The sequence below is a fragment of the Astatotilapia calliptera genome, chromosome 18 (assembly GCF_900246225.1).
Source record: "Astatotilapia calliptera chromosome 18, fAstCal1.2, whole genome shotgun sequence".
Lineage (NCBI taxonomy): Eukaryota > Metazoa > Chordata > Actinopteri > Cichliformes > Cichlidae > Astatotilapia > Astatotilapia calliptera.
The window spans coordinates 18948722-18975133 of NC_039319.1; the positions used below are offsets into that span (position 1 = coordinate 18948722).

At 40.3% G+C, this 26412-nt stretch overlaps 1 protein-coding gene across 4 annotated transcripts in view; it reads left to right on the forward strand.

The window, feature by feature from the left end:
- tnr (tenascin R (restrictin, janusin)) overlaps window positions 1-25388 on the forward strand; it is a 209678-nt gene extending 184290 nt beyond the window's left edge. For all 4 annotated transcript variants that reach the window (XM_026149494.1, XM_026149491.1, XM_026149493.1 and 1 more), the window contains 7 exons: window positions 7152-7282; window positions 13954-14086; window positions 15750-15901; window positions 16098-16194; window positions 21426-21587; window positions 22030-22193; window positions 24561-25388. In XM_026149494.1, coding sequence (XP_026005279.1) covers window positions 7152-7282; window positions 13954-14086; window positions 15750-15901; window positions 16098-16194; window positions 21426-21587; window positions 22030-22193; window positions 24561-24680 — 959 coding nt within the window. In that variant the 3' untranslated portion in view covers window positions 24681-25388. The remainder of the gene's footprint in view (window positions 1-7151; window positions 7283-13953; window positions 14087-15749; window positions 15902-16097; window positions 16195-21425; window positions 21588-22029; window positions 22194-24560) is intronic.
- The last annotated feature ends 1024 nt before the right edge of the window (window positions 25389-26412 follow it).

Consider the following 26412-nt stretch of genomic DNA (forward strand, 5'->3'; position numbering starts at 1 on the left):
CGGTAGATGTGGTGAAACAGTCGTTATGTGATGAGGATTAAACTCATCCCTGCTCCACCTCCACCTGTCCCCCACAGTAAATTCACGTTTGTCGCCTGCTCCACTGAAAGGAAAGTTAGGGGTGAAGGAATTGTTCTAGTTTAGCTGAGTTGCAGCTCTGTAAACTTAGATTTTTCTTCCAGGGGAAAAAAAATAAAAAAAATAGTCAGCAGAGGAGTTCACATCCCCTATGGGATCTGAGCACCAGAGATGCCTGTCCTGCACTGCAGCAGATACGAACTACTGGAAATGGAAACAAGCTCTGACAATGTATGAGAGCAAGGCTCCAGACACTTCAAAACATGTATGTGGGCTCAGGAAAATTAGGTGTGCCTGCATCCATGTCAATGCGGCATATGCATATAGTAACTCATACATAAACAAATGTTCTTGGCAGTTTAAGGTGCTTCTAATTTTGAAACAGTAGCTCTGCTTGTGCATCACGTACCTCTGCTTCTCGAGAAAACAAAACAAGAAGGATGGAAACGCGCGCTCCTGCCCCGGTTAGAATCCCTCATATAATAGAAGCTGGGAAATTGCTGTGATCCAGGCAACGCCACGGAGTGAGCGAAGAGGACAAGGATTTTGTTTTGTTTTGAATGTCCTGTCTTATTGGATTAAGAAAACGGTCGGGTGCTTCCCTTTTGTTGGTGTCCTTCTCTGAGTGGAACAGACTAAATGTATTCTCGCTGTGCCAATCTGGAGGAAATATTCTCAGGTGGGGAAGACAGAAAAGAGGAAAAGGCATTTGCAGAGGACTCGGTGTATTCATTCAGAAATGTATTTGATCTATTCTGCCCTACATTAAAAGAGCATAAAGCCACAGAAATTATCAAAGCTGAATTCTGTTAAATTTGTAGATGAGAAAATAAGTTTCTTCCTTCTCTTTTCTACTGTACTTCTGTTCTGTCCACTTATATATCCACTGCTTTTTCTCTTGAGTTTTGCCCGAATTCACAAAGGGACTAAAATCAATTTGAGTTTTTGACAGTGTCGGCCTCACAGTGCACACGTACTGTATACAGTAGGCTCTATTCACACAGCTGTGTGCTGTGTGGCCCTGTGAGCTCTCAAACGCACAACAATTAAGTCTTCTGCCTTCCAGGACTGATGATGACATGTCTCAGCAGGGGGAGCCTCAGTCAACCTCAGCTTCAAAGAGCTCTTCCAGTGTTGTTAATTAAACTTCCTAATTGAAACCTTAAAGCGCGGTTCTGTTCCTCTCTCACAGCTTGCATTCTCACGCTGTTGCACTCCAGCCGAAAATGTCAAGTTGCGAATGAGCTGGGAGAAAACATGAGACCTTTGATTGTTTTGGTCAGCTACTCCGGCTTTGGATCTATTGCTGTGCCACCCTGCCTACTCCCGCTATCTTTTTTTTCTGCTTTTTTCTTTTGTTTTGAATACTTTGTTCTTGTGTCTGTCTACTTGATCACAGGGTTGAGAATTACTGCTCTGTGTATTTTTTATGCAGTAAGCCTGTGAGTAGGTTTTGTCTAGAGCACAAATACTGCTGACTAAAATGTTTTACACAGAAAGATCATACTGTTAAATTTGTAAAGGTACTCTCACGTTGCACTCATAGATATATTGATTAGCGTGGAATTAAATAAGTTAACAAGTTCTTTTAAACTAAGAATGAATCCATAAAGGTTCAAATAGAAGCTGCAGTTCCTGTCTACCTGATACAAACACATATACATGTCCAAAAGGTCAGTAAAAGTTCTAGATGTCAGGTTTTCACTTTTCTTCTATGCCTGCTGAGCACAGCACAGACAGAAGTGTGGAAAAAGAGATGAGGCTCATCCACAGTTAATATTTATTTAATCATTTATTTATTTATTTTCGGGTGGTGGCACAGTACTTTTTGGATTCCCCAAGCCTGTTAACCACAGATGAAAGTTTTTTGTTGTCAGAAGAGGCAGTTTTGGCTCCCCACAGGCAGATATTTAAGCTAAAAGGCTAGAAAATAAGGGATTTTGCTGAAGGTGGCCACATAAGCCTGTAGGTTGCAGCACCGGGACTTTTCTCTCAGATGTGTCTGAACCCGCTAGCTGAGAAGAGCTTGGCACGTTTCTCAAGCAGCAGCAATCCTTGCTGCAGGCAGCTCTGGTTTATACTGTAGTTCTTCACCGAGTGCCACTATTACACAACCGTAATCTTTATTCTTCAGGCAAATGATGCATTTTGGACAGTTTTATCGTCTTGCTTCCTCAAAAGCCTGCACTGTTAAATGTTTTATGGGAAAATAGAACATCGTATATATCGTATATTGTGTTTTTAGTATAATATCAAATAATATGCACTAAAGCCGTCAAGACATCCTTTTTTTGTCGTTTAAATATTGTCCGTGCATCATAAATGATTTGTTAACAGACAGAAATGCTGCTTTTCATCTCAGCTGGTTATAGGGAATGGATGTGTTTGATTGACAGCAGCCTGCAGACTTTCCGAGTGTCTTTGCTCCACCGTAGGACACAAAATACTCACATCTAGTGAATTTTGCAAGTTTGTTTACTTCTCAAGTTCCACCAACTGACCAGCTAATTGGCAATACATCCTACAAACTGACTTTAATGGAGCACCTTTTGCCATAAGATGTTTGTTTCAGTTTATATCCTTAAAGAAGCCACACTTGTGTTCTTGTTTAATAGTTAGATAAGAAAAAGACTTGAGCAGAAAAGCTAACATTAGTTATTCAAGGTGTTTAGTCCTTGTGTTGTGCAGCAGGTTGCTGTCTAGCTCAGTGTGACTGATTTGCATACGAAGGCAAAACCGCGGTGTGAGCAATTGTGAAAACAAAAGATATGACATACACATTTATTTTATTTCCAAATGTTTTTGTTCTCCAAAAGGAAACGGAGAAAAAAGTGACTGACCGGGCACGTATGTATACCGGAGTAGACAGTTGGACTTTAAAAGATAATAACACAGTGTTGTCTTGGCCATCATCGCTCCATCTGTGAGTTTTATCCAAGTAGCATTTGCTTACATTTGACTTCATAAACACAAATGGATGGCCTATACATCATCCAGACACCATCACTCACTCGTAAACTGGCACAGGGATGTGATATCCACTCAAAAAAAGAAGAGTCACTTCCTCCCTCTTGTCTCATTGCAACAAATTGCTGGTGCCCATGCTGCCCTTCCCATCTGCCGCTCTGTGTGTGCTTATTTTTTTTCCTCCTCTGGAATTGTTTACAACGTGTGTTAATGAGTCATTAGATGTAGCCAAACCTATTCATCCCAATCCCATTGTTCAAACCTCGTCATCCAAAGATAGAGCGCCAGAGCTGCCAGGAACTGTGAAACACCTGCTCGGCCGCACTCCATGCAAAGGTTTAATTGGAGGGAGAGCCTGAAAGAGAGAGAGACAAGGGGACAGATTTAGCTGGAGACGGAAGAGAAAGGGGAGAATAAAGACGAGCTAAATGATGGTTGTTATATTTCTATGAATCAGAAGCTCCACTCTCACCTGTCCCCTACGCAGCTATAATCCAGCCGCAGTGTTCATCAGAACGGGGGAATGAAAAGAAGAATAGATAAACTCCATTGTTTCTGCAGCACGCTGAAAGAGAGTGACAGCCTGTCAGATAAGGAGGACAAGAGGAGGTGGGCAAAGGATGGGAAAACGAGAAGAAGAGTGAAACATAAGCGCTAATGGAGATAAGGAAAGTGGAAGGCCCCGGGTTGATGTGGACGTGGGAGAAAACAGACAAAGGGACAAGGAGGAAAAGCAGACATAAGATGCAGATGAGGTCAATAAACTTAATGCAATGAGAGGAGGTTGCCACGTCACCCTGGACTTCTGCAAAGTGCCTCTTCTGTCTTAAAGCGGACGACTCACTCCTCTCACCCTAAAACATCCCCCCGTCAGCGTGAGTCTGCCTATCACCTTCTGTGAGAGAAGGCACCCTGCATCTCTCAGGAGGTTATCAGCTCAGGTACACGCAGTTAATTACCGAGCTGTCATTGATCTTTCCACATGTGTACACACAAAAGGATTTAACTGACAAGTGTGCGGGGAAGCTGGTGCTGAGGATTTTCTTTGTATTTGCAAAGTTTTATGAAGTCTGAGTTCAGTCTTGGGGCTTGATGTTGAGCTCAGAGTTAACTCCCCAGCTCTTCTAATCCTTGGAGTCCTAAAAACTCATGTTAATTTCCCTACAGAGGACGAATAGAAGAGAAAAAAAAAAAGGGGGGGGGGGCTATCAAAAGCAAGGAAATCAGACAGAGGGAATCGGAAGAAGAGACGGCCATGTAGAGGATATCTTTATTTCTTATTCACAGAGGTGACATTGGACTGCTGAGCGCACAAAGCTCAGCACTTCATTTGTTTCAGTCCTCCCTAACACTGAGCGCTGTTGCGTGAGTGTCTGACGATGTGCCCCAGAGTCATGATGTAACTCCAAGAAACCGATTTTCCAAATAGAGGGTCATCTATTTTATATTATGCACTAAAATAAGGCTGGAGCATGTCGGTGCTTCCGCGACATGTCAGAAGATCAGATATTGGCTTAAAAAGGGTGATGTAAGGTTTGGAAACTGAGGTGAGTCTTCTTGTGATGTGGTTAAAGTAGCAACAAAGGCACTGTAATCAGGCCTTGTTTAAAACCGTGCAGGGACCCAGAATATTCTTGGATGATGTAATGTAATGTGCGGTAAAACTTGGGTGGGCTTGCTGATCAAGGGTTTGAATGCTTTTTGAGGCTGTGATATGCAGCGACTAAACATGGAAAAATATCTTGCTGCTCTTTTTAGCCGGCCCTAAAGGGAATCAGGAGTGCTGATGTGGAGATTTTAGAGTACACACCTCCTGGAGTACATTTAAAGTGTACAAGTACCTCCTCTTTTCTTTTCTGTTGTTAATTTCTTAGAAGGTAGAGATGGTGAGGTGTGCTTTGAATTTTTTTGTTTATTCTATTAGCTTATGGCTATAAATTTAGTTGTAAGATGCCAAAATCATCACTGGTCATAAAGCATTAAGGTGGACACACTGGACTCACTTGGACATGTCGATGCTACAGTATTGTTTAGTCTGTGGTTTTAGTCCATTGTTAGGTGCTTTCGGAAATATACAACGTATAATTCAGGTTTTGTGGCCATAAATGAGACCTTATAAGGATGTTTATATGATGCTGTAGGTGCATAAGCCATAAAAAATGGCTCATTTTAGCCCATTGGCAGGTGATCAGTTTAGAAATTACATCAAACACTATGTTGCAGTATTTTTTAGATCTTTGCAACATTTACATAAAACAAATGAATAACACATACGTTGGTCGTCGTACCAAGGGTTCAATATCACAGATGCTATGAAAGGTAAAAAGGAAATTAGAGTTCTGCTATCGTTTGCAGTCTGTAGGCAGCTCAGGGCTGTGTCATTCTGTGATTCACATCGATTCTCCGTAGGCAGATATAAAACATACAACAGAATTTAACAACCACTAAAGAAAGAGCACACCTAGAACATTTTGCCATCAAGTTGTGCATTTATCAGACTCACTGCTTCCATCTGTAAAAGTTGCTTTGAAGCAAGCTAATGGTCATTTACAATGATAATATGTGATGTGGAAAAGGTGTAGCTGTGGCTCAAGTTTGCCTGCTCGTCTCCTGACTGTGTCAGAGTTCACAGATGGACAGACAGAGAGATTTTGTGTGTTATATGTAATGAATGTGAAAAGAACATTTGAAAAGCTGGATGTCGGGGATGGTGTGTTCACTATGAGCCTTTTTGTCCAAGATAAATAAATCAATGATGTCATCTCGCACCATAGATATACAAATTCACAATTACAAAAGCAACAGAATCTGACTGAAGAGCACAATAGGGGCCTTTATAATAAAACTGGCATCTTTTAAATGCTTAGAGTATATATACAGAAAACTTTTATGGTCTCGTAGTGTAAGTACTAAAAAGCTGTATCATAGACTTTCATTCTTTTGAAAAAAAAAAAGACTAAATGAGTCACACAAATTAAGCGGATGACACATCCCTTCATACATCAGTGCAGCACAGTAAATATTTGGCATATTACTCTGCAGCTCAAAATGAGCCGTTGACTCCTGTCTGAGTAACATTTTTTTTTTCGAAATAACATATGAAATACTGACGTATGGACTAAAACAAATTACTGTGCATGATCTCTTCATTTTGTTAACACTAAGAGATATGTGGTAATGGCAGCCTCATCCTTCTTCATGGAGATCAGCAGCGCTGCACTTGTGGTTAAGTGGCAGAAAAATCTAAATAATTAAACCCTTTCAAGATGGCCTTCAGCAGTACTGGCATGAATGCAATTTATATCTTAACACTCGAGACTCTTTCATCTGAGCTTCTGAGGTTTTATTAGAAGGCTGGATCACTGCCACTTTTCTTCGTCTACTGCTTGTTCTGTCCATAAAGAGAAAACCTGAGCAGGCAGCGGAGGCTGTAGTTTTATCCAAACAAAGAGATGAGCTTCAGAGATGTCATTTTTTGTACCCATCTGCATCTCCTAGCTTTGCTCAAGCTCCTCAAACTGCAGGGGTGGTACTTGGACAATGCACTCGACACCAGTGTACCATATCACTACTGGACCAATAAAATATAAAGGTAGTGAACATTTTAATAACAGTCTTGAGTAATAAATCATGATCTCAGTGGGTATTTACTCTGTAAGACTCAACCCGTCAAAAAATAGCCAGAAAATTATGATTTTTTTGGAACTGAGATGTTTATTAACCCTTATAACAAAATCCACATTTTTTCTGCTATATCATGTTGTGTATAATATATTTGTATTATGTATTTATTATATATTTTTTGTATCGCATTTAATACATTGGGCGTTTTTGGCAACTTTTTGTTAACAACAATGTTAATTTTATATTTAAAAAAAAAAAGAGTTTTGTCCGTAACATTTTGAAATTATGGCAAGTATTGATCATGTTGCTGAGATAGAGGTCTCGGAAACAGCAAAAATATGATACAAAGGGCATTATAGGGTTAAGAACAGCATTATTATGTGCAGTATCAGCACCAGTAGAAGTCTTTTCACCGTTGCCTAAATGTCTTGCAAACCTTCTTCACGAGTGTCAAAGTAATGTGTTTTCTCTGTTTCTGATAGCCATGGATGCACCCGTGAACCTGACAGCCAGTGAAGTGAATCACCGCAGTGCTCTCATTTCATGGCAGCCGCCCATTGCAGAAATAGACAACTACATGCTCACCTACAAGACACCCGACGGCAGCCGTAAAGTAAGTGGCATAACCCGCTCGCCTCAACTCGACCCCCTAAACCTGAGCTCCACTGGTAGTGCTGGTTCCTATTTTTTGTATAGCATAATTAACCTGTATTCTGATATTTGCAACCTATTTAAATGAAACGACGAGCAGTGTCTAAAAGGCGAGTCTATCCGATCTTGTCACAGTCTCGGTTCCATCAGATATCGGATGGAAAGGGCTGGTCCACTTACTGATCCAAAGTAAACCCCACGTCGAACCATGAACCTGCTGCAGCTTCAGTTGGTAACTGAACGTGAAAAAAATGATAAGTTGTTGATTTGACTGAAATGTTGTTTGTTTGGAGAGGTTTTAGTCTGGAAACAAAACAAGAGAACTACTTGTAACAGTAAAGCCAGAGGCTTCATGTGAAGGAGTATTTTTCCCAGTATCCACAGAATCCACACACAGGACAAAGATCTTCCTGTATGTATTTATCTTATTTTCTTTTTTCATTTTCCTATTTTCCTTATTTTTTTCTCTCCCCTCATTAAATAATATCATCTTTTAAACCATATAAAGCTGAAGACATCCACCCAGCACTCCCACTCTCACGCACTTTCTATTTTAGTGTTTATACTAATGTGGTATATTTTGACCTTTTTTTCCTTTTTGTTTCGAAATGAAATGAAATATTACAATAAAATGTTTATGTAACTTGTATAACAGAGATTTTTGAACACTGGCTTAACAGCAAAGAGCTATTTGAAATTTAAAGAATTAGTGGAGTAAATAGTGGCATCGCTTGGATTCAATCAAATCTGAGATCTCATCCAACCACGGAATACACAGCCGCAGTTTTCCAAGACATAGGTGTGAGTCTGGTGTTCATTTCATGTAGGTGTGCATGCGTTGCAAGCTACACCTCGTTAATTGGAACATACACTTTAACTTGGTGTACACTTAAAATCATATGCACGCATACACATACATTTTGATAGATGTCCTCTGTAGCCTGCAGCTACACGCCCACAGTGAAACAGATAGCACACAGACAGAGAAGAGCAGCCAGCAGAGACTCTCATCAAACAGATCACAGCACAGCCATCGGACCCCCTCCCCGTAGGGGTCAAGCATCCAGCCTGGTAATATCTCCCTCTCGTTGTATTCGTCAGCGGGCAGTTCTTGCAGACACAGTCTCGTATCGTGTCCTCGATAATGACAAATGCACGAGCATCGCTGTCATCGATTGTAAACTGTCAACAACAAATTCTGACAATATTTACTGATGTCATAGACGAAGATGTGACTATATTCACTGCTCCTATTGAAATATCAGCCAGTTAAACTGCATTTGTGACCAAAGCTCATGCCATCATTGCCCCAACAATGAACCCTGTTTCTTTTGTAAGGTTATTAAAAATGAATAAATAAACAAACAACAGAACCGAATGATCCTCCTCAAGAGTTATATACATGCCATGGAGGATGATTGGATGTTAATTGCTCAGGTATAATCAACAGCAAATGCATCGGAAAGATGATAATTCATGTCAGATGTGTTGAAACCTCTTTTTGGAAAGTGCGAATTTAGTGAAATTAATACACCGAGTTAAGCAGTGATCAGGACAGAATATTAATGCAGAATCACAACTTCATGATAATCCCTTTAAAGTTCTAATTTTATCTTTCAATCAGGTAAAGCCCCTTGTTGGGGAGCGGTCACGCATTCAGGGACAGACACACTCACACAGTGAAATTGCCTGTCAAATAGAGATATGATTATAATGTGCCTCGGTAGAGACGTTGTTTATTTTGATTAAATGTTTTGATGTGGCTCAGTAACGGTAATAAAGCACATTAGCGAGAGCCATGTGGTCAAAACAAGCACAAAGATCCATACTGATGTACTGTAATGATGACCTACCACAGGCCTTGCTCTCTCAGACAAACACAGACACACACACACACACACACACGCAAATTGACCTTGCAAGTGTGGCACTGCTGTGCGGTTGTCCATCGGGTGTCACTCATGCACAAAGAATGCAGTCTGACTCTTGAGATGAGCTCTTTTATGAGATTTTACACAAGCAAAGCTCTTTCTTAGATCAAGAATCTCTCTGCTGACCCTGTTCTCTGTGTTTCTGTCCTTTTCCCCACAGTAATGGTTTGTTTTCAAACACAGAATCAACATTTCATGTACTAGTTTTAACACTTTGCTTTCATGTGCATTAATAACTCCATGAATTTTCTGAATTTAAATCGAATGTAAGTAAATAATATAGTAGTACACGTTAAATATATACTGTTATATTATTTACTTTTGCTCTCTCTGGGTACACCCAGCAGCCACTTTATTAGCTACACAAGTTCGGCCACTTTATAATGCATATAATAAGCCAATCACATGGCAGAATTGGAAGCATTTAAGGCTGGGATGTCATTTTACACTGTGGGCCGAACCAGTGAAACTATATAATAAATGTGTAAATTACAGGAAAAAGGTGTGTCAGACTGTCCCATAATTAAAATAAAAAGGTTTTGTTAATTCAGAGAAAATCTTATTTTTTTCTGTGAACACACTGTAAAAAATACATACAAATATACATTTGAAGACATAGTGGAAAAACAGGAACTTTGTCTCATGTAATTGTTTGTCTATTACTTAATTACTTTTCTATTAATAACAGGAATCGTTATCAGTAGGAAAAGCTGTAAAACTTATGAAAATACAGTTAAAAGTAAATGACTCCTTCACATTTTCCAGAGCCGTCCAGTGGCTTCTTCTGGCCCCCAAGCCTTATATTTGATATCCCTGATTTAAGGCATGTAAACATAGCCGAGGTGACCCTAAAGTTCAAACTGGGAATTGGAAATGGGGGAAACCGCAGAAGATCATCGCTGAACACTCAACACATTAAACCTTAAGGGAGGTGGGTTAAAGCTGAAGCTGGTGACACTCCTGTCTGCTCAGAACGCAAGTCTGACGCTATGGTTCATGTAAGCTCACAGAAATTAGACATTTGGACAGATTACAAAAACTTTGGCTGTCTGCATGAGTCTCAATTTTTGCTGGGACGTTCAGATAGCAGGTAAACTATTTGGAGTAAACAACAGAAAAAGCATTGGCCTATCTTGCTTCATATGGTCAGCTCATCCTGGTGGATAAAAAGAAAGTGAACTTCTTACTGGATTTAAAAAAAAAAATGCAATTAAGATTTACTTACCTAAATGTTGATTACACATATATATATGCCACACACTCTAAGCGCTTGGAAGGTAGTCAAGTGGAAAGAGGGCATTTCAGCAGTGATCTCAAAAATCCATAGTGGCCATAGTTTAATTTTCTTTATTATTAATAATAATAATAATAATAATAATAATAATAATAATAATAATAATAATAATAATAATAATAATAATGATGATGATGATAATAAAGTGCCATCAAGGTGCTGAAGTATTTATGTTAATTAGCGACAGATGGCATGACCTGCTGCAGACGATGCTTTTGCAAAAAGTGAGCAATGGTCAGCACTAAACCAAAAAGCTGCTACCTGAACAAGCTAAACACTCCTCTTACTGTTCTAGAGGAGAGATGGAGAAATGTTCCTATCTTTAAAAACTGACACATAAGCTGCTTAAAATTTCCAGCTGTGACTTCACTCATTTTGTATCTTGGTTGTTCTTACGCTTCATTATAACTCCAAATACACTCTTTCAGAGACAGAGAGGAAAAGAAAGCTATTTAGCTATTTAAGTCACTTTGACATTTATTTATTTTTTTACAAAGTATGCCTTGTAGCATTTTAATTGTGTAATAGAAAAAAAATAAGCTAACAGATTTAGAAATTGTTTTCATTTTATAGGCAAACTGAGGGTTTCTATAATCTTTTGAAGATGATTTCAGACACATTTCAATGTGCAAAATTAAGCTTTTCCAGCCCCACACAGCTGGTATAAATGATATATGTGCATATTTATGTAAATAAGCTGAAAAATTGCATTTCCATACTTTGGGAGCGGTTGTGTGGAGGAATGTGGAGATGCATGATTTCAGGTATACCTCTCTGGGGTTTTATAGTACAACTGCTGGTGTAATGCCACGTGATATGAGGAAAAATCAATATAGATCAATATACACACACAAAAGCTATATATGTACATCTGTTTCTTCAGACATCAGGCAACAATGTCCTGGGTGTTTTTCCAGATGTTAATGACTGGAAAGAGTTCAGAGACTTGACCGAGTTAGCAATGTGAGAAAGATCAGATTAGTCCAGAGCTGAGTGAGTGAAGTGTGAAGAGTTTACAGCTAAAAAAAATAAAAGCTTTAGGAATTTCACTGGAGACTGACTCTCTGCTGCTAAACATCACAGTCCATTTCATCCTCAGGAGTCTGTGTGTTAACATTGCCAGATGGGGTACAGATTCGAGAAATGTATAATTTAGCAAACTGAATAATAAAAAGAAATAAATAAAAACTTGCGGTTCATCTTTTACAACGCAAACTCTCTTACTGTGAAAGGCTGCGTGCTCTTTTTGCAGACTTTTGAGTATTTGCTCCTCTTTTCGACCACGATTTGCGGTTGTTATTTTTAAGCCCTCACTAAGTTAAACAGCAACATCCTGACATGTTGTCATCTCCTGCTCACGTTGCATCACAGGACGCGCATCCAAAAACACCGGCAGATCACATTTGACGCCACGCACGAAAAGATTAAGGTGGCAAGTGAGCCTCGAGCGTTGTCTGTGTTTGTTGTAAAAGGCAAAAGCAATTATCCTCCCTCGGGCTTATTTACTTTATCTAAAAAGCAATCTATTTAGGCAGATATGGCAGCGAAGTTTCAGTTGCTTTGTTTCAGTTTCAGTTGCTTTATTCAAAATCCAAGCTCTTATAAAGCCTTGAAAACACCACATTAAAATTCAAGCATTCTCAAGTATTTCAGCACCTGTGTGAACCCTGTCTTTTATCATTTATTCAGATGTGATGATTTATTTATTCATTCTTTGTTCACTGCTATGAGCTGCGTAAACAACGATTGTTCATAGCATCATGAATTTAGGGTATTGAACAACACATGAGTCATTCAACCCATAAAAGCAACAGCAACAGACTGAAGTGCTTTTAAGATTTTTCTCTTTCAGTCTCTGCTTTAGGGTGTGGCTCGTTCTCGCTTCGGTCTTACCTCAGCAGTAATCTAACCACATAGTGGTGAGCCTTAAAGCTGTTCAATCAGCTTCTCCTCTTAGCGAGATAATGGGCTCTTATAATTTACACAAAGTAGCTTTGAGATTAATTTCTTATCTGATGAACAGAACAGTTTGTAAATACATGTATCAGTAATGGTCATGCCTGGAATGATAAAGATCTTACACAAGGACAACATCCAACCATTCGGCTACACGTACACAATCGATAGCAAGCGCACGTAGGTATATATTAGCCTTGATAAGACGGGGCTGCTCACTTGCAATAAAAATCTTATCTTGACCCTGAAAACCCAGCGGGACAATGACAGATCCTCTGAGACTGAGAGACACCGTTTACCAGCTGCTTCCCTGCATAATTCACATGGACACATTGCTTCAGAATGTATGATTTTTTTTCCCCGGCCAAACCGGCTGAATATTTCATTTTTTCTTGTTTATATTTAATGTGTACTCAGGCCAGACTGTAACACACATGTACACACACACACACACACACACACACACACACACACACACACACACACACACACACATAGACCCACAAGTTTGTATTCATCGGTCAAACCTCATGCCATTGGATTCATGCCACATGTAAGAAACTGGTGTCACAGAAAGTACGCTCACAAATCGGTCAAACGTCTTGGCTCCTCGAGACAAAGACAAAGGAAGCGACTGCACTGTGGTGTCACGCCTTAAAATAGAAATTCTTGTTTCCTGATTGCTTTGCAGCTTCTCAGCGCAGCTGTCTGATAAAAGTCTTTCATTTCCCCCACCCACCCCGCCCTTAGCATCTCTTGTTTTTCACTTCCTCTGCTCTTTAAATTTTTGCATGTTCTCTTGCACTTTCACCTGTGAAAACAAAGGAAGTGTTACCGTAACTCGTACAATATTTAAGTTTCACCTAATGTGCAGTTTTAATTTCTTTGCTATACTCCTCATTTGTTTCTGTTAGCATGAGAATATACAATGGATTGCATTGATATAGCGCTTTTCGGGGCCCTCAAAGCGCTTTACAATTCCACGATTCATTCACTCTCACATTCATACACTGGTGGAGGCAGCTACGGTTGTAGCTACAGCTGCCCTGGGGCAGACTGACAGAAGCGAGGCTGCCATATCGCGCCATCGGCCCCTCTGGCCATCACCAGTAGGTGGCAGGTGAAGTGTCTTGCCCAAGGACACAACGACCGAGACTGTCCGAGCCGGGGTTCGAGTTCGGGTTCAGCAACCTTCCGGTTACAAGATGAACTGCCAACTCTTTGAGCCACGATCGCCCCATGGGCCACTGGGCCTGAAGTCCAGCTGTCATGTGTTAAAAACGAATATCTGAAGGTCTCAGAATTTAATTTCACAGTTTTATTTTTACCCTGAGGTTTGTACTGAATGCACATTAAATTATTACTTTTACAGAATGTAGTTTCTTTATCGGACATCGTCTCCCTCACACAGTATGCGTTACGCGAGTGAATTTGGTCCTGTGTGTGCACTAGGAGCTGATTCTCGATGCAGAGGACACATGGATTCGACTGGAGGGACTGGCCGAGACTACAGAGTACACCGTCAAGCTCCAGGCTGCGAGGGGACTAGACACCAGCGCTGTAGTCTCTACCACCTTTACTACAGGTACAGAATGCACTCATTCAATCACACGCACACGTAATGCATTTGTATTCTTTAATTGAAGCTGGGAAAGCAATACTAATGTGTAGAGTTTTCTTGGCCCCTGAGACTTTTCGCTGCATTTTGCATTACAGTTACTCTAACAGACGTGCACAGTAATGGTTCCCCAAAGTCAAGCACAATTTCCATCCTTACCCCATCGCTTAGTGAGAGAAAATTACTGTTAGGCTGCACCTGCAGGGTGGCTGTATGAATAATGTGCTTTAATTTTTATTGTGTGACAGCATGTCTGATGCGTCAGGAAGCATCATAAAGCAGCAGGAATAAATCACAACATCTGTGGCATACAAACATATCACTGGCAATCAAAAAGGATAGACATCGCGCCATGGTCTGAAAAGTTAAGCCATCTTAGAAATGCCTGTTCTTTTTATTGGCCACCAGGTGGCGACACCTGTGGTGACAGAAATACACCCAGAGCTATAGAAAACAGCTTTCTGACTAAACGTCTGTAAACACCTGATGAGTAAGTTGTACTCATTTTGGGTTGTACTGAATAAAAAATTGAGGCCTATGCTAGGTTGTTAGCCAATGAGTGTGTGCTCTCACAGTCAGACCCAGCCGCTCTCTTGTCACATCCAATTTCAAAACACCAAGTTCATGTTGTTGCAACCTGCTGCATCAGCAGTTTCTGAATAGATTGAAACTGACAGCAAATTTACTGGCCTCAAAATATAAGACACAGAAATACTTTGTAAGTGAACTTAATGCCCTGATAATCATGCCCTAGATTTCCCTAGACTTTGGTCATATTCCCTTTTGACCAGAAGCACTTTACTAGAAAGACTGGATTCTTTTGTAGATGATGTTAATCCTGTCTCCTGTTTGCCTCTGAAGTCAGATGCCAGAGCTGGGAGTGACGTCACTCCTAACCTGAGAGCATTCCAACAGTAAAGTTGAAAAAGTAAAGAAAAACAGGAACGTTTTGCTCCTCAGTAAGGTAGAGCCAGCATTACAGCAATACAGCCATTGGTTGGTTTTTTGCACTTAAAAACAAGCTATAGCACGTTCATAGAGCGGGCCTGGTCAGTGTTCTTCAGATGGAACGTACCATGCTCACACAGCAAATTGTTAACTACCCAGCATAGGAGCTAGGTGTGAATGACTCTAACTGGAGTCCTGTTGGCTTCTTTTCAAACTCTCAAGACTACCTTTAACCGGATAACTGTAAACCTACACAGATGACTCCAGCATTGGCACAAACTGCCAGGCTTGTAAAAGTGACAAATTCTGATTTTACTTCAATGCCTAACAATTGTTTCTGGTTATTCTCTGTGTTGCCTCCAAAGTCCTGAGAACGACTGTTGACCTGCAGAGCAAATTACATTGCATGACACATCCTTTGCAATTTTTCAACAAATTCAACCAAATGATGGCCACAAGTTGTTAGAGGAAGTTAGAGTCAGGGGAGAGCTCATTTTCTTAAGGCAAAAAATACTTAATAAATGATGTTTAAAAGCACGCCTTTGATATAATATCTAAAGTAACAAGCTTCTAAATACTGTAATAGAGCAACATTTTGACAAGCTGAATATTTTTAAGTCAAAATGGGGAACAGCAAGCAAATTTTAACTTCTCATCACTGGTCCTCCGCCTTTTTTTCCAGGGAGTCGCCTATTTGCGACACCTCAGAACTGCGCCCAACACCTGCTAAATGGAGAGACTCTGAGCGGCATCTACACCATTTACATCAACAGAGACCCCAGCCAGGGGGTGCAGGTGTACTGTGACATGACCACGGATGAAGGAGGCTGGATTGTAAGTGGGTGTAAAGACAGCTAGTGTATAATTATGTACCAATCTGAGTATAGGATGTACTACTTTGATTGGTTGATCTATAACCTCCATAGAGTTTTGTTAGATGCGTCTTGTGTTGTTATATGTGAACACGCCAAGACAAATTCCTATGAGCCGTGTGGTTCAAACGGTTTCAATAAACCTTATTGTTCTGCAGGTATTCCAGCGTCGTCAGAACGGCCTGACGGACTTTTCCAGGAAGTGGAGTGATTATCGTGTCGGCTTTGGAAACCTGGAGGATGAGTTCTGGCTTGGTAAATCTCCCACTAGATAACGATTATATAAACTGTGGTTCCAAAGCAAAGGTTCACTCATTATGTTTAGTTGTCAAATGCAAGACAGAGAAAAAAAACATATTGAGTTTCTGAAAGTCTGCGGGCTTGGCTAGAAACATATGTTGCATCACTCGGTGAGGTTAAGGTGGCAGGGGTGAGATTATCTGCATTTATTTGTTTTTCTTGGAAAAAAAACTGACACTGATTGACTTGTCGGTGAATCGCACATTTCACAGGTAAGGTCAGGTCTGCCACCGTCGTATTTCAGCCTGTCACCCTGCCCAATATATTTCAGCTGCATTTTATGGGCAATATTGAGCTGCAAGCTGCCACCCATTTTGTTCAATTTCTGCTGCAGTTTTCTGAAGGCTGTAACACTCTCTCTGTCTACACCCTGTCCCCCATGACTGAGGTGGATTTAATAGGTACAATCAATAGAGGTTCATAGCTTTCACTTGGTTTCAATTGATATATCTGTTTTATGGAGAGGAAAGATGTCTTCAATATTTTGTGCAGGCTGTAAAGCCCTTCTCGTCAGATTTTTCACGTTGTGCAAAGACAGAGAGTCACGCCGCTCATCTCGTCTTTTAGCACTTGACTTCACAAAGTCTATCCGATTCATTACTGGAATCTCTGAAAGCTCATTTCTCTCCGAAATGACTTGGTAATTGTTTTTTTAGCGTCACTCTGATCCAAAGACAAAAACAACAGAACGTCCTCACTGCTTTGATGGACGGCTGAATACTTTTCACCCAGCCCCCCCCCTCCAAATCTCATTATGAAACAATAATTATATTCATTAAAAAAATGTGCAAATGACTCATGTTTCTTCATGGGCCAGTTTTTGTGTTATTGTTTTGGTGCAGATGATTAAAGGAAAAATATTACATGAATATTTCATCAAGTGAATCAGGACCTTGAGTGGAATGCTTTTTTGAACTTTTTGATTAAAGAAAGAAATAACACGGCGGGGAAATTTTACGGCATTGCATTATCGCCAGAAGGAAGCCTGCTACTTTGATGACACATTTTGGATAATAATGCAAGATAGCTGCGGCATCCATTTGTGACTAAGCACGCTGTAATAGGTAAAAGCATAAAGGGATTTTTTTTTTTTTTAAATCTAACCCATCATGAGCTGACAATATAATATAATCCAGTAAAAGAGTGTACAGTTCTTGTTGAGCATATCAGATTTGTTTGGGGTGGGGGTTTCACGCTGGCTATTTTTAAAGATTTATTTTGAGTTGTTGTTGAGCCGAATTAAATAATATTGTCAGCTGTTCCTGTTACTGTTATGCACACAAGAGAGCGCGTTCAAAGGTAGCTCTTTATCTCAACAGGAAAAGTTGGATTGCTGTCTGCTGGTATGAATTAATAATTTATCTGTTTTTGTATTTCAACAAAGAAGAGAGGAAATTACTCCCGGAAGCAAAGAGCTTTTGATAAAAATATTAAATATTTTTTTAGGATGATACTGCACACACACACACACACACACACACACACACACACACACACACACACACACACACACACACACACACACAGAATAAAGAGAGAAATCCCTCTCCTTTGCACACTGTTAAGTATTGAGTGTGGATAGTGAACTATAAAGTGACAGGAATGTTTTTTCTCTTTCTGATGGAGGCACCTGAAGGCATCGCATAAAAGCTTCCTGGCACAGATCTGAAAGATTGTTTTTAATGGCTATGTCAGTACAATACAGTCTAAAGATGCCTGAGCGTATCTGGCTCAGTGACTACATTTCATCTGACCTGTTTCCACTACAGCTGAATCAGCTATAATTTGCCCTCTCGCCGATTCTGAGCAGGCCCCGTAGAACGGTACCTTCATCTCCAGGGTCTTCCTTTACTTTCTAGGTGCCTCCCAGGATACACTTTCCCCCATTCCATCCTATTTCTTCTGGCTGCGCTGTAACTTTGTCCTCGGTGCACAAAAGGAGCTTAATGTAACCTCAGGGTGTGGAGCGTCAAGAGCGCCCCCATAAAGCAAGACAGATATGCTGACAGCACAGCACACAGAAGCCTCAGCTTTACAGGTCTTAACACAAAATGTTGAGACCAGAACACTAATTTCTTTAGTGTATTACACTTATTTTAGTTTTATAGTTTTTAATTTTATTTACACTTTATTAGGTTCTGTTCAGCTGCTCATTAGCACAAATATCTGATCAGCCTATTACATGTCACCAATTCAGTGTATTTAGGTATGTAGACATGGACTAGAGCAGCGGTCCCCAACTCCCGGGATTGGTACCGGGCCACGAGAGTCGAGGCTTGGGTGTGAAATTCATCGTTTTCAGGGTTTTTATTGGTTTTTAAGTGTTATTTTTTAATCGTTTTTATCATTAACTCGGTTTCCCTGGGTCTTTTCCCATGTGTTATGAATAAATCTTCTTCATTTTTTGGTACCGGTACTGGTTTCATTTTGTTGTTTGTATCCGTGACACCTTAAAGCCCGGTCCGTGAAAATATTGTCAGACATAAACCGGTCCATGGCGCAAAAAAAGTTGGGGACCACTGGTCTAGAGGACTCGCTGAAGTTCAAACCAAACATCAGAATGGGGAAAAAAGGAGATGTACTTGAATGTGGCATGGGCTTTGGTTCCAAATAGAATGGTATAGTATTTCAGTAGCACTCATTACAACTAAGGTATGCAAAAAAGCATCTCTGAACACACAATGCGTGTGTGTGACAGAGAAATCAAGGCTATAGTTCACATAGGCCACTAAAATTGGACAATAGAAGATTGGAACAAATTCTTCCATGTATTACTTTTTGTATTAGCGCTGTTAGTTTTTATTCCAGTTAACTCCAGTTTTTTTCTGTTCATCCACGGGTTAAAATTATTGTGAGCAGGAAACCATTAGCACAGGAATCACCAGAAACATTACTGATGGCTTTCTGCTCTTCAGCTGCCCTCGTAACACCATGACAGCATGATCCGGTATCCACCTACAGACACCATGAAAATGAAACTGCTGATCAGAGTGCAGCCATCACTACATATATCGCAGGTTTTTGAAATGTGTTATGAAAATATTATGTGTGAAAAGGATCCGAGGAGGCGGAGGAAAATGATCACTCTGGGGTCGGTGAAATTTGTGGTGTAACTGATGTAAGGCCTACTTTTATAACTGTGATGAATGCTTAATTTAAGAACAAAATCCTCAGGGTTTCCTTGCAATATGCAGTGTTGCCCCCCTGGTCAATAACACTAATTGTCTTTTAATGTCTTTACTGCCTAAAATGCATGTAAAAATCAATCAAACTCTACATAAGGCCCAGTGTCAACTTGTTTCTCCTGAACGAGCAAAGTCTCTGATGACAGGAATTACACTGCTTCGCAAAGCTGATTGTGAAATGAAATGCTGGTTTTAATCGCTGCCCTCATCAAGCCCCAACACAGCGAATGTTGCATTGTTTGGAGTATATTATGTGTTATACATAGACATCTGTTGCTAGCCAAAATAAACAAGTAGAAATGGACATTACTTCCTCCCAAATCACTGATCGGAATATCCCTGCACTCCTAAATGTTACAGGGAGCTGTGTTCATATCAATTAAGCTAATTGCTATGTTTCTGTTGCGTCTCATTCTGGCGCTGTAGTCGCTCTCATTTCACTTTTCACTGTGTAAAGAAGTCTATCCTCATAAAAACGTGAAGGTTATCGTCCTACAGATGGTCACTGCAGTTCCAGAGTAGGTGACCTTCACTCCTCTTTCAAGAGATTAGGTCACCGTCTTAGCCCTGGAGAGCCATTGCAGGGAACATTTAGCTAATCACTGCCTCTGCACACAGAATAGCAATATACCAACCATAAACATTGATACTAAATCCACTCAAACTGAAAAGAAGGAGCACTTAACGGGCCAGCAGTAAAGAATATGGAAATTGAACTTTCATTATTATCCGTTACAGCTTGAGAACAGCCATTTTTATTGCAGCTCTAGGCCAATCTATTCTCCCCCACCCCCGCTGACCTTAACCGGTTTATCCCGAATCCAATGCCAGTTTGATGATGTCATAATGGAGAGAAACGCACAGCGACTGTGTGCGATTTGCGATCATTATCCCCTGCTCTCGATTTTTCTTTAATCCCCCTATTCCTTGTTTCTACTTCATTGTGAGAGAAATGTAGTGGTAATAAAATTTGATGAGATGGTAATATTGGTAGTATAATAGGAGAAGAGCGCAATAGTGTTTCACAATGCATTTTTAATTGCCTCAGTTTGGAATAGAGCAGTCTGATCCCATAAAAGTGTTGGAAGAAGAAAAAAGAAAAACGATGTGCGACAGATTAATTGCTGATAATGCGGTGATATGCTATGGATATTAGAGATGACTGAGTGTTAAACACAGTTTTATTATAACAATAGCTTTTCCCCTGTCACCCTAAGTGCCTTTGGGTTGTAACATAGATTTTATCTACTTTCCATTGACATATTACAGCAGATTTAGTTTCCCTGCTCTCCCCCGATTTTGACTTCCTACTTCTTATCAGCGAAGGCTTGGGGATTTTATTTTATTTATTTGCTGCTCAAAATGTTCCAAGGGTTCAGAAAAAGTGCATGTGTGTTTCTGTCGGAGGTTAAGCAGGGAAGGAGGCTCTTTTTCCAAATGGGTGCTTGTTGTAATCTGATAGCGAAGGCAGTTCCAATCGCTCAGGATAGTGCGGGGCCTTATCGGCTGTCGGGGCTCAAACGAGCCCCCCGTATCTGCTACCTTTAAGATAGAGAGCAAAGCTGCATATCTCGCAAACTTGGCATTTGCCGGAGGGCTGGTGGTGACGGTGTCCACTGGCCGACACTGCCAATCATATCCAGTAGAGCCACAAGGCCAGCTGATGAAGACGCTTGACATCGGGCCTGTGAAGATTGTAACAGGTGGTTAAAGCAGTCACATGAGAACATCTCGGGGCGATTAGGCGTTTGCAAACAACAAATTGTAAATTGTTCTGTGAATTCTTTTAAGGGCTTTGCCTTATCTCGGCAGCACAGTCTTCATTTAAATCTGCTACTGCTCATTATTGCCTATGCTTGCACATCTTGGTGATGTTTCTGTTACAGGAAAGTCTGACTAAACCTGAAATCTTTTTTTTTTTTTTTTGGTGATCGAATGTTGGGGTAATTCAGACGGGAAATATAACTCAGTTTGAATCTAAAATTGCACATTTCTCTGCAGGTCTAGACAACATCCAGAAGATTGCCGCTCAGGGACGTTATGAGCTGAGGATTGACATGAGGGACGGACAGGAGTCAGTCTACGCTAATTATGACAAGTTCTCCATTGGAGATGCAAGAAATCTCTACAAGCTCAGGATAGGAGAATACAATGGCACAGCTGGTAATTTATATGTATTATATATATATATATTTATATATATATACCCCAAAATAGCCAGTGGTGACATTCAGCGCTGTCAGTTTTTGCTATATGACCCTCATTTTATGTCAGAATTGTCCCTATGCCTCTGCCATTTTTTTGTCGTTGTAAACCTGCCTCAGCACTCCTCCACATTTCCATTCCTGTCCACTCAGTCTGTTAGTGTGACAATATACCACAATTATCCATGATGCCCTTATGTTTATGATCGTAATTCTCTCTCTCTCATGATAAACTCAAAGAGCCTGAAGTTGGGACTTTTTTCCTCTTACATCTTCCTGTCACCCTCCTGCTTTTATTGGCTCATTTATGTCCCGCTGTTATTCACAGAAGTTCAGTGTTTCTTAGGAAGCAGTACTAATATTAAAAGCTCTCTACCTCTCTCTCTCTGTTGTGATCCCAGGTGACTCTTTGAGCTACCACCAGGGTCGGCCCTTCTCGACAAAAGACAGAGACAATGACATCGCTGTCACTAACTGTGCGTTGTCATACAAAGGAGCCTGGTGGTACAAGAACTGCCACCGGGCTAACCTCAATGGCAAATACGGCGAGTCCAGGCACAGTCAGGTCAGTGCTCATATATACATATTAAGTGATGAAAAAGAAATGATCCTGAATGAATGATATATAATTTTGACAATTTTGTGGTGCAAGTTTTTTTTTTTTTTAAAGAGGGCAAAACTATTGTGTTTGTTATTTAAAACATGACGGAGTCTCTTAGAGCAACCTGAGCTCCGAGAGGTTTATGCTAGTTTGACAGTATGTTCAGGACACAACTTCAGTCGGTGCGACCGGAGATAGTTATTTTGTTTTTTGTGCTTCCTGATTTCATTTGTGTTTATGTTAGAAAATATGATGTAAACCACTCTATTTTTCCTTCTGGGATCACCTGGCTGAGTCACACTACAGTAAAAATAGGGTGGCATCCTCCTTGCAATTAGGAAAAATTGTGGGGTTTTTTTGCATCAGGTGAGTTGTTACAGCAAAGTTTGCAATGCCTGGAAGAAGGCAACCTGTCTCCAAACAGCCACAATCTGACTCCAATCACTCTCAGACAATTTCCACATTATCACAAGACCGCTTGAAATTGCAACTTGACCCCATTCGGTTGCAAATTGATTGCCGTTTTATTGTCACCTTGATGCAACAAAGTCAAGGTAGATGCAGATGACTGCAAGTGGTCACAAACCTGAACGATGTCCTGGAAGCAACTGTTTCAGAGGCAGCACGATCGCAAATTCAACACACATGCGATAATTTGTTTGCGGTCTCTAATCACTGCTTTCCTTTTCATGACTGTAGCGTGAAAATTTAACTGTCAGCTCATTGCAATGGGAATGAAATTCAGCACAGTTTAAGTGTTTCCATTAGAAATAACAGATGAGAAGTAGTTGAAGGGAAAGTTGTTGATAGCCGTTTTGTGGGTTATTGAGTATTTTGGCCAGCGAGTCAGTTGAAGTGTGCTTCCATGTCCAACTTATTTTATATACGTGGTGAAAACTTTTGAAATGTCAACACCAGCTGATGCTATGGGATTAAAACTGAAGCCATGAAGTTAGACATATAGTGCATGTAGATGTTCTTCGCCCACATCTTCACAAAAATAGTAAAAGAGCTTTGCAGTCGTTGTGAAATACCTCTGTTCAGATTATCGGCCAACAAATGTTTGTGCCGAATATTTTTGATGTTGCAGCTAAATTTTGATCTTTTAAACGTTACAGTTTTGTCCTCTTAGATATTTTTTTTAATGTGTTCTGCGAGACCACGCTAACCTTGATCTTTCATGACCAAAATTGAATGACTTCATTCTTGAATCCACATCAACTTTGTGCCAAATTAGCTCCCACGAGGTGTGCAATGGATACCACGTTCACAAGAATAGGAATCCTTTGAAAACTTCATTCAACCTTACTGCATGAACGTGCCAGTTCTAAGTGGGAAAGTTTTTAAAAATGTGTTTTTTTTTTTGGCTATTTGAATGAATCAAGCCTTAAAGTAAGTGCCATCTTTTGAAAAAGGTTGCGTTTTGAAAGTGTATCTTGGCATTTACAAGTCTCACTTTAATGGGATCCAATACAGAACAGTGATTAAAGGCTAAAACTTGTCATTATGAAAGGGTAATAATTAGCAAATGAAATCACATGGAACTTGCTACCAGCATCCATCTTGATGAAGGAGTTTTTTAATGAAAGGTCAAAATTTGAAGGACCAAATCTGCTACACTACTCGTCTGATTTTAATGAAAGAGGATGGCGCTTGAGACTAATTTGTCAAGAGATACGCTTTCATTTCCCAGTAAGTTCAAACAATTCAAGCATTTCAAGTTCCTTTAAGGAACGGAACAAATTGTTAAATGTGAGATTAAAAATAAAAAAGCACTGGCACCCCAGCCAAACACGAAAATGGACACTTTTTTGTGTTTTGTACATGTGATGTGGGATAATTGAGGGCTTTTCGTGTCCCTTCTGACTGGTGTGTGGTATTCCTCGTTTTGCTTGCTTCATAGTGAAATGGCTCAATGTGTTGTGTGAAGCCGTGATTAGGATTTTTGAGCATCGCCGCTTCTCCCACTCTGCTCCCGTGCCTTCCTCTTCATCTGTTAATGACATGAAACGGGAACAGGTGGCAGCAGAGATGTTCGGCCATAAAGACACGCGGCGAAAGAAATGTTGGTGGTGATGGGGATTAGAAAGGCTAGACTCAGGCTGTAATTACACCAGGGTCGTATTTTTGCTAGCTATTAAGTCAGGATTCCTATCATCCTGGATTGAATGCTTCATTTAAATGAAAACTACACTTAAATAGAAGCATAACTTTTCCATCTTCAGAAATATCTCATATCTCATGTGCTCAAAAAAAAAATAAAAGAAGAAGAAGAAAAAAATCCTGTTGATCCGAGCTGCTTCCCAAATTGTACTTCTCGCTTTTTTACAGGGTATCAACTGGTACCACTGGAAAGGCCACGAGTTCTCCATTCCCTTTGTGGAGATGAAAATGAGGCCGTTCAATTTCCGCAGCATCAGCAGCAAGAGGAGGCGGTCTGCCCCTGTATAGATGAATCGCCACGATCCAGCCCAGAGTCATGGATAAATGGAGTTCGGATGTTGAGTTTTTGCTATTCGCGTGCCTCACTGACAGGAGCAGCAGGCTGGGATGTGACCGCGGCAGGGCAACGTTAGTGAGGCTCAAAGAAGAAGCAGAATATGACAAAAATCTACTAATATTTTATTAAAACATTAACAAGAAGATGTTATAACCACGGATGTAATCATAAAATAGCAGCGAGGCTCGAGCAATGTCCGAACTCTGTTGATCTCTCCACCTGCCCAGCTTTAGCTGTCTTACCCTGCTGTACTTCTGCCCAGAAGTTAGAAGACACTGTATGTAATTTATTAAATACTATGAATGAAAATGGTTCTGTTTGCTGTATAAAACAAACAAAAAGACAAAACAAGAGGAAAGGCAAACCAGGAAGCTTTGTTTTTTTTTTTCTTTTAATCCGTGATTTGTCTTTCCCTACGATGTGCTCAGAAGCGCCCTCAGGAGTGAGAGCTAGCATTATTTTAACCGTTACAAAATAACACTTTTAACTAAAAGAAAAAACAAAAAAAACCTGTATATGCCCTTAAAACCCTCTGTAAAATATATATCTATTTTTATACCTGATATTGTGACAAAGTCCATTTATTTGATGCCTTGGTTTTTGACCCTATATTAAAATTAATATTAATTTTCTGGATAATTAGCATTAAAAAACAAAACATTCACAAAGCAGTGCACCAGCAGCAGCTTCATAACCATCTACTTTATTTTTTTCATTATCTTATGGATTATGGATTTTAAAGCAGAATAAAACGATTCTCTTATTATTATCATTATTATCGTTGTTATTATTATTATTATTACTACTACTGGTGGCCACGCTGAGACAGTATTTGCACTGTGAGTGGGAACACAGCAAAGCTATTGTTGGTCATTCACTTCATTTCTTCGGTTGCTAATGGGCATTAGATTTTTCGAGCTCGTCTTCTTGGCCAAAAATAACAATCTCTTAATTGCTTTTTGACCCCTGCTATAGATGCTCTGATTGCTTGCAGAGATGGCGCTGATAGATGCAACATTTAACCAAAGATCTGCATAATAACGGCCCGGCCTGCTGTTTGGAAAGATGCCAGTCACCAAAGTCACTGAAGCAGCTTTTTCCACCCTGTGTTAATAAGAGTCCCACTTTTTCAGGGACTTTTTATGGTAACTGTGTCCCCAGGCGTAATTTTATGCATTATGATCGCTAAATTCTATGCAGTCAGGGGTACAGCGCATGTTTTGGCCCACCTCTCTCCCACTGCTGGCTGAAAATGAACCTAACAAAGAAAGCAGAACAGTAGGTGGAGAGGAGCCAAGTCTTTCTTCTGTGCTCTTCTTTTACTCGCTTCACAATTTAAGCTCCCTGGTGAAACAACAAAATCAGCAAACACGGCTGAGCCTGTATTCCTTTTTAGCTGGGCGGGTGTAATCTGCAGCGTGCCCACCAAACATTTTGCTTTAATTCACCGCTCACAGAGTCGCACAAAGTGTTGGGAGCCAGTTGGTTTTCTTGAAGTTGTTTTCTTGGAGTTTTGCTGGCCCCTTTTCGGGGGGGAAATGCCCTCTGCGGAGTCGGAAGATGAACCACACAGCAGTCCACGGAAATCGATGTCACCATCACTGCAAGCGACATTTGGTCTCACGATTGATAATCTGATTCTGTTTTTTTCAATTTTTGATCAGCTGGAAAGTGAACTTTTCT